The sequence below is a fragment of the Aristolochia californica genome, unplaced genomic scaffold (assembly GCF_029961685.1).
Source record: "Aristolochia californica isolate CCGP_79_NKW_82.1479 unplaced genomic scaffold, dmAriCali1.0.hap1 SCAF_4, whole genome shotgun sequence".
Lineage (NCBI taxonomy): Eukaryota > Viridiplantae > Streptophyta > Magnoliopsida > Piperales > Aristolochiaceae > Aristolochia > Aristolochia californica.
The window spans coordinates 6603008-6612165 of record NW_027182103.1 but is presented as its reverse complement, the minus strand read 5'-3'; the positions used below and the strand labels follow the sequence as shown (position 1 = coordinate 6612165).

The 9158-nt window shown below is 39.8% G+C and overlaps 1 protein-coding gene across 4 annotated transcripts; it reads left to right on the top strand.

Annotated features, from left to right (window-relative positions):
- Positions 1-893: 893 nt before the first annotated feature.
- On the top strand, positions 894-8800 carry LOC137962145 (ethylene-insensitive protein 2.2-like). Of its 4 annotated transcripts, none has more exons than XM_068808875.1 (9): positions 894-1131; positions 1552-1666; positions 3440-3702; positions 3859-3945; positions 4164-4274; positions 4362-4574; positions 4770-4943; positions 5588-8311; positions 8398-8800. In XM_068808875.1, exons 3-9 carry the CDS (start codon positions 3454-3456, stop codon positions 8773-8775), a joined length of 3936 nt encoding a protein of 1311 aa, XP_068664976.1. In that variant the 5' UTR covers positions 894-1131; positions 1552-1666; positions 3440-3453; the 3' UTR covers positions 8776-8800. The 4 variants fall into 4 exon arrangements, with proteins under 4 accessions (XP_068664976.1, XP_068664974.1, XP_068664975.1 ...); XM_068808873.1 differs by having other exon boundaries at positions 3437-3702; XM_068808874.1 differs by lacking the exon at positions 1552-1666.
- The last annotated feature ends 358 nt before the right edge of the window (positions 8801-9158 follow it).

Genomic DNA, 9158 nt, shown 5'->3' with positions numbered 1-9158 from the left:
TAAAAACAATCTCTAATAATTTAAACACCTCTCCCCTTCAAACACATTCATATGGAGACTCCTCTATAGCAATTCTCTTTTGTAGGAGAGATGGGAGAGAGGTAGAGGTAGGGCTCTCCCATTAAGGGGGTCAAAAGGGGTTACCATAAAATGTTTATGATAAAGGGCAATATAGTGAAAATAAAGTTTTGGACGTGAGAAAAGGCCAATGGAATGACATTTATGCTGTCATCTTTAGAAAAAAGGACTAAAATAACCAGACTGAAGAATGTCACAGTTCTCTTTTTGTACTTTTAGCCGCAACTGTAAACTATCTCTTCTGAGAGTACTTCTTCTCAAACTGTCCAAGAGTTGAGGACCCAAAATGTAAATTATCAATACAGGTGTAGAGGCAGAGCGAGAACAATCCACCGTATCGTTATCTTTAGATCCTTTTGGGGAGTCAAACTCTAAAAATCATTGTTTTCTGATCCTCCGTATCAGCGCCCGGCAGTTCAAAGTCTACCTGTAACCTAGACAGGATCGATCACATCGTGATCATAAGATGAGCATCTCAGCGGGTATGGCTAGAGAAAAAGGATTGTTATTGATTGACAAGAGGAGAGCAGAAATATTGAAGGGAAAAAGTCAGAACTGAGTTCTGAGTGGGATGCAGTAAACTGTAGATCAAGAGAAGTGAAGTACAGTAGACATAAGTACGACGAGTGAAGTGACGGAAGGGTATTTTGGTCATGAGGGGGAACAGTGTGAATTGTGAACTGTGAACTGGGAAGGATGACAACCTGAAAAGTATTTTTAGGAGTTATCCTGTGTCGAAAATGTGAAGCTAACAGATAGAGAAATAATAAATGCAGAGCCAGGAGGGGGGAGTGAGCGAAAAGCGGTAAAGAAATCGCAGTTACGAAAAGCCGACCCTTTTCACCATATGTACATTTCCGTCTCTTCGCTCTCTCTCTCTGACCTTCTACTTCTACCCTCTTCTCTAGCTCTTTTGGTTGACGAAAATCTTTCTCTATATTAGTCTTGGTCCCTCGCTAGCTTGCTTCTCTCGAGTCTTCGTCGTCTTAAATGCCTGCTTCCACTGCTACTCTCAGTAGAAACTGCGGCCAAGGGAAGCAGTAGATAGAAAAGGTGCGTTTTATTTTTTCTTTTTTCTTTTTGTTCTCTCTACTGCTCTTTCTTTCTGCTTGTCCCCCCTCTCTAACCCTAATTTGCAATTTGAGGAAATCGTTGACTTTTGTTTATTCTGATGGTCCGTCTGGCTTTCTATTTGTTTGCTTGTCCTGATTTAATGGGTTAGATCTGTGAAAATTTGCATAGTGTCTGGGTGTTTTCTGTTTTGGTGTGAATGGAACTCCGAATGCTAGTGTGGGTCTTTAATCCCTGTCCAGAAGGTTTTAGGGTTTTGCATGATACTCTCTTTCGTGAACTATTGTTTGTCTCTCTGAAACGAGTTTCTTGTTCACTCTTCTAGATTTGTTTTCTTAATTCCGGTCTGTCCTTTATTGTATGTGTGAGAGATCTGATGAGCTTTAAATGCCCAATTTTCAGCATTTTGTTTGAGTTTTGGACAACAATCTTTTGCTCTGCAGTACTTCTCAGTGGAAGTTGATTTGTTTCTGGAAGTACCTCTGTTCATTATTATGGAAGCATCTCCAGTAGCATGGTAAAGTGGACTTTTTGCACCCACTTTGGCGTGGCTTAACTGTTGCAATAATTTTATGGAATATGAAGGATCTCGCTGAGGGAGTTAGTTTCCTTAGTATTAATGATAAATTACTTGAAACTCGGCTTATTGAGTTGTTTTGCATTAATTTTTTAATATGATTTTGTCTGACGTGTTTTGATTAAATGAGCATGGAGGTCTTGAGGATTTCTGTAAGTGGGCCTTTTTTTCTCAACATTTGGTTGGGTGTTCACGATAACATCTATGGTGATTTGTATTGATACAATTAGGCTACTATTTTGCTAGACTGTAGACTCAGTTTCGGCACTATTCTCCCACTCTGATCTTTCTTTGGCTTATTTTTGGTTTTCTCATACTGTCATGTTTGCTGTACCATTGAATCTTTGGAATATCTTTCCCCTGTGTTGGAGGCTTCTCAATGGAATCCTTTTTTTCATTGTAAAAAAAAAAACAAGACCGTTGACAACCGGATGTGTCTAATTGAATAAGTGCCTTTTTTGTTTTATTTATAATTCCTAGAACGGCTTTTAAGACTATTAATGGATGATTTATGGAATCTTTTTCTCATTGAAAGAAAAGGACTCTTGACTATAGGATGTATCTAGTTGAATACGTGTTTTTGTTTTTTGTTTATAGTAAGTTCGGGTTTTAAGGCTATTAATAGACTATACATCGTCCATTCGGCTTTTAATGCTTACGCAGGATGTGCTTTTCTTTTCTTTTTTTATAAATTTTCTATTTTGTTTGAACATCTACTGGTCGGGGAAGATGCATGATTTATTTTTTTGCAGCTTTTTTTTCATTTCAATGAATTGGGACTGTATGATGTTGCCCTGAACTGTTATTTTAAATTCAAGGAGCCTTGAATTTTGGTCAACTGCTGAGCCTGGTTTGTTTATAGAAGTGGTCTTATTTAATGATTGATCATGCTGTAAATTTTAGAGTTGGCTTTATGCCTTGTGTGCGTGCTTTTTAGTTTGGAATCATATTTTTTTTTGTAGTCTCTTGCCAGCCGCATCTATTGGTCATGATTGTTGTGGATTGGGTCTTTGTCTCAATAGTCCCGCAGGGGAGGTTTCTAGGTGTGAGGTCTTGTGCTCAAGTCTCACTTGGCATGAGGTTCAACAATAAACAAAAGAAAAGTTCATGATTCTTGCTGAGTTGGCCCTGAAACAAAGATTAGTCGTAGGAAAGGATTGAACATGTTTTCACACCACTTCATTTCCTTTGATGTCAGTTTTCTTGTATTTTGATTCTTTTTCTAATTTGCATGTTAAAGCTGATAGAAGCAAAGGAACAAATAACTCATCCACACATCAATATATCTTCGAACAGCTTGATGTTAAGCCTTGTTGTGCTAGTTTTCAATCATGAAAACAGATGTGTTTTAAAGTGAAGCCTCAAGGTTCAATTTCTTCAAGTACATCACATGGTTGTGCACAACTTAGTTTGTTGGGGATATCGAACTCTACGTATGATTCTGTCTGCAGATCTACTTCAGGAATAATAGATCTGTCTCAAGCATTACTGTTGTCGGCCTACACAAAGATGCTTAAACATGGAAATTGTAGATGTCCAGATGGATGACTTGTTGTGGGGTGTTTTATTTAAATCCTTATAACATATGAAGTGGTCTTTGTACCTTTTGTCATAATCTTCTGTTGTAGTCTTTGTAATTGCTGTCAGAACTTCAGTTATACAGAAGTCTGTATTGAAGTATATATAACATAGTGATTAACTGCATACTAGAAGCTTGACTCTAGCACATGGATGCAAGGACTTCTGGTGACTTCCGCATGTCAACCATAGCGCCTCGGTTTTTCCCTGCCCTGGGCCCTACAGTTCTTATATGTATGGGGTATATTGACCTAGGGAAGTGGGCTGCAGCCATTGATGGCGGTTCCCGTTTTGGATCTGAACTTGTATTTCTGGTGCTGGCTTTCAATTGTGCTGCTATTTTATGCCAGTACCTTTCAGCTTGTGTTGGTGTCACTACTGGAAAGAATCTTGCGCAGGTAAGCTCTCTCTCTCTTTCTCATGTACAAACACAAACACAAACACAAACACAAACACAAACCCAGATGTAGATATATTTGCATGCATTCAAATTTTATTTGATTTGGTACGCACAGCCATTCATGGATATTCTTTTTTCTCTGGTGATGTAATAGATTTGCAGTGAGGAATACGGTAAATTCATATGTATCTTTTTGGGAGTGCAAGCAGAGTTATCAGTGTTGGCTTCGGAACTAACTATGGTATTTATTTGCTTAATCTAATTTATGTGCTGTTCCACATTTGTTTGTGCAATAATGAATCTGAAAATGAGGCAAAATCTACAAAGAAAAAAGAGTTAATGAAAGAAAAAACAGAAAATCTGGCATATGGTTTTCTTCAAAAAAATGTTTACATATGGAGCTGTTGGTTGCTACTGTTTTTTGATTTTGTGATTTTATATTATCTTTATCTTTGCCAGATTCTAGGTGTTGCTCATGCCCTCAATCTACTTTTTGGGCTTGACCTTGTCACCAGCATATTCCTGACTATAGCTGACGTTTTTCTATTTCCGCCTTTTGTAACTCTCTTGGTAAGACTTTCCTTTTGATGATATACCTCCCCATGATTGTTCTTGTACTTTATCACATCTCTTTTACTCTGAAATTGTGGATTTCAGGGTAGATGCAAAGCAGACATGTTGCTTATGGGCATGGCAGGTTTCAGCTTAGTTTTTTATTTGCTAGGAGTACTCACCAGTCAACCAGAAATCCCCCTTGCCATGAGTGGGATTTTTCCAAGGTTGAGAGGTGAAAGTGCATACACTGTTATGAGTCTACTTGGTGCGAGCATTATGCCTCAGAATTTGTATCTGCACTCTTCTATTGTACAGGTGCCTTCTTTCTGTTCCCTTTCTTTGACACGAAATAGATATTCTGCCATTTGGAGTCCTTTAAGCTTAGATATTCTCCCCCTTTTTTAATTTATTTTTTATTTCTGCTGCTCCTACTGTTCTACTACATTTATTCCTTTACCAAATCATTGCTGCTTTCTGACAAAGCTTTTTTTTTCGTGGTGTCTATTGCAGAGGTTTCCGAATGTCTCCATCAGTGCATTATGTCATGACCATTTTTTTGCTATCCTATTTACCTTCAGTGGAATTTTTCTGGTGAACTATGTGGTGATGCTCTCAGCAGCGGATGTCTTCCAAAGTGGCCTTGCTGTGCTTACTATCCAGGATTCACTTTTGCTTATGGAACAGGTCTTATTCCTCATCTTAGTTACCAGTAAATTTTATGGTTGCTGGATGGAATGTCACAGTAATGTCTGTCGTATCTCTTCTTGTACTTTAGCTTTTGCTATGAGTTTCTAGAGTGGTCAAAGCATTATATGGTATTTTTGTTGTTTTGTGTTTGCATGTGGGTCACTTATCCATTATTGCTGGATGGGAGAATTGAGCTGACTACAAAATTCATTATGTTGACTATTAAACACTGTTGGAAAAGAAAAGGTACCCCATCAATCTGCATATACCTGTGTACTGTATTTGACCTGATTTGTCAAACTGATGCTTGGACATCCAAAAAAGGGTAAAAAGAAGCTTTGACGGCTTTCTGAACTGGGAACTTGACCACAATTTGCATATATAGCTTTACTTGGAAATTCAAATACTGCTGGATAATTCTTGCTTCAATGAATGTGGTTTGATGTAGGATGAAAATAATAATGACATTATCACATGTGAACAGTAGGTATGCATGCTTTTTATGCACAAAAAGATTGATTATCTTATTGTGTCAAATTAAGAGCATGATGGGATGCTCTGTGGACTCAATTTGTTCATTGATGCACTTTCACTTATAAACTAGAAAATGACTTATGAAATTTGTATGCTTGCTTCTGCAGATATTTCGGAGTCCTATAGCACCATTTGTGTTTTTCCTGGTCATCTTCTTTTCCAGCCAGGTCACAGCACTAACTTGGAATCTTGGTGGTCAAACAATCTTACACCATCTTTTAGGCATTGACCCTCCTGTTTGGATTCATCGAATAACTGTCAAAGCAATTGCAACTATTCTGGCTCTCTTTTCTGCATGGACCTCAGGGGCTGAAGGAGTCTATCAAATGCTTATTTTCTGTCAGGTTATTGTGGCTTTGCTACTCCCTTCTTCTGTGATCCCTCTCTTTCGTGTTGCTTCTTCAAGAATGATAATGGGTGCCTTCAAAATCTCTGGTTTAATAGAAATCTTGTGTTTGAGTGCTTTTCTTGGGATGGTTGCTTCAAACCTTATTTTCGTTGTAGATATTTTGTTTGGTGATAGTGACCTTATCAGTAGTATGAGGTGGAACATGGGGAGCAATACAACCTTACCTTACATTATTCTTCTTATGATAGCTAGTGCATCACTTCTATTGATGCTTTGGTTGGCTGCAACCCCGTTGAAGTCTTCTAGTGTGGATAGGAACTTGGATTTACTGAGTGCTGTGTCTGAGCCATCTCAAGGTAGAGTGGAAAATGAGTTGAGATATGTTGAAGATGATAAGGAGCATGCAGATATAAAAGCAGGCCTGAACCAATTGGACTTAGACATTGATCTTCCTGATTCAATCACAGATTTTGATCACCATGAGCCTACCGAGGACAATTCTACCTTTTGCTCTACTCCAAAATCTCAGCCTGAAGTACAAGCATTATCACCTTGTGAAGAACCAAAGTTTTCTCTTCATGAAGAATCCAATTTATCTCAGGATGAAGAATCAAAATGCTCTCAGGATGAAGAACCCAAATTTTCTCATCATGAAGTACCATCATCCTCTATTGTGCTGGATCCTGTTGTTGTCGAAAATAAGGTTTCTTCAGCTGAGTCACAGTATGGAAGTGATGTTCAGAGTGCAGAATCCAAAGACCTTGTTCATAAGGCTGTTGAAGTAGATGGAGACGAACATGTTGGTAAGGATGACTTTGAAACTGATGGTTGGGAACAAGAGGAGTCATTAGTCGGTAGCTCTGTGGGTGTGCCTACTCCAATTTCTGATGGACCTGGTTCGTTTAGAAGTATTAGTGGGAAAGGTGATGATAATAGTAATGGCAGTGGAAGCTTTTCAAGATTATCTGGTTTGGGTCGTGCTGCACGACGCAACCTAGCTGCGATTCTTGATGAGTTTTGGGGGAAGCTATTTGACTTCCATGGTCAAGTAACTCAGGAAGCAAAAGGGAAGAGAATTGACATGTTGTTGGGGCTGGATCAGAAGCGTGTCCCTTCTGTAAAACTTGACACTATAGCAGCTGATTATATGCCAAAGTTTTATTCCGCAGCAGATAAAGGATCAGTTTTTCATGCCAATTCTAGAGAGTATGACTCTCCCAAGCAACAGAGGATTCCAAACAGTATGGACTCTTCGTACGGGGTTCAAATGGGGCTATCATCTTGGTCATCATACATGCAATCGTTAGATGCATATGTTCAAAGCTCCTGTGGCAATTCAGTTGATGCAAATGAAAGACGCTATTCCAGTCTTCGACTCCCAACCTACTCAGAAGAGCGAGATTATCAGCCAGCAACAATTCATGGTTATCAGATGGCCTCATATCTGAGTAGATTTCCACAAGACAGAAACATGGATCCCTTGGGCATTGCGTTGGACACTTCAACTGCTTGCAAATCTTCTTCTATCACATCCAACTACAAAGATCAGCTTAGTTACAGCTTGGGGATTAGTTCTTTACACAATTCAACTTTGCCAAGCGTAGCTTCAACTTTGAACAGGTTGCAGAGTGAAAGATCTTATTATGATAACTCTTCTTTGGTTGGAAGTGTTGGTGCTGTTGGGTCTTCCACAAATCCTAAAAAGTACCATAGCTTGCCAGACATTTCTGGGCTTGCAGTGCCTAACAGGAATTCTTCACTGGGTGATAGAGATACCCAATGGAATGGCCCAATTGTGCCTGAGCCATCTCCTCCTGTTAGGGGCATTTTGGGTCACCAGTCATTGTATGCAAATACTCCATCCAGGACAGAAGGTGGTCCTCTTTCTTTTGATGAGCTTTCCCCCTCCAAGCTCTACAGAAACGTTTTTTCTCCTCCAGCAAGTTCAAGTTCAGAAACTGAGTCTCTATGGTCCAGACAACCATCTGAGCAACTGTTTGGGATTGCAGGGAGAAGTCGTGCAGTTGGATCTGGTGACATGCGGGAAACTGTTTCTCGTGATTCAGAGGCTGAGTTGCTCCAGTCTCTCAGATACTGCATCGGGAGACTCTTGAGATTAGAAGGGTGTGAGTGGTTATTCCAACAGAATGGTGGGTTTGATGAAGAGCTAATCGATCGGGTGGCTGCGAGGGAGAAGTACATTTTTGAAGCTGCGCTGAGGGAGGCTAGCCGGTTGAAAATGGGTGAAGTTCCTTTTGTATCATCTGATTGTAAATTTGCCTTGGGCTCAAGAAATGATGAAACATCACCGGCAAAGTTACTTGTATCTCCAGTGCCTTGTTGTGGAGAAGGCTGTATATGGAAAAGGGATATCATAGTCTGTTTTGGAGTGTGGTGCATCCATCGGATATTGGAGATGTCGCTTATGGAGAGCCGCCCTGAGCTTTGGGGCAAATATACTTACGTTCTGAATCGCCTGCAGGTACTCCCTTCCCTCTATTGGGCCAATCTATTGGGCAAAAATTGTAATTAAGATGACAAGTTTGATACTAATGTTCACATCTACAGGGGATTCTCGATTTGGCGTTTTCCAAGGCCCGACCTGTATTATCTCCCTGCTTCTGCCTCCAGATTCCATCAATGCAAGGGAAGAGAATGAGCTCTCCAATTCCTAATGAGGTCCCTCCGAAAGCAGGTTCAGGGCAGTGCACGAGTGCAGGTGTGCTCCTTGACCTCATAAAGGATGTGGAGAACGCCGTCTCTGGCCGCAAGGGGCGAACAGGTACTGCAGCTGGGGATGTTGCCTTCCCAACAGGAAAGGGAAATTTGGCATCAGTTCTCAAGAGGTACAAGCGACGGCTTTCAAACAAATCTGTTGGGATCCATGACACTCGGCCTGGGTCTCGCAAAGCTCCTATCCCACCTGTTCTCTCTTTTACTCAATAAATGCCGGGCTTCTGGCCTTTGCTTCCGGGAGTATTTTGGGTTCCTAACAACCTCTTCAAGGCCAAATTTTAGTCTTAGGATACCCTGCGCTCTCTGCTCTCTCTCTCTCTCTCTCTCTCTCGTATATAGATATTTGCGGCAGATTTAATTTTCATGTATATTGTTATATAATTTACATTTACTGCGTTACTCGAAACGCAATTGCAGCAAAAAAAAAGAAAAAGAAAAAGAAAAAAAAGGGATTACAGATGCCTTTTGAGTATTATTTATAGTTGAAGAGTATTATTGATGCCATTAGGGCTACATCTTTCAAAAGAAAAAAATATATACCAGCTTTTATAATTACAAAGTCAAGACATTTTTTATTTTACAGTCTGAATATA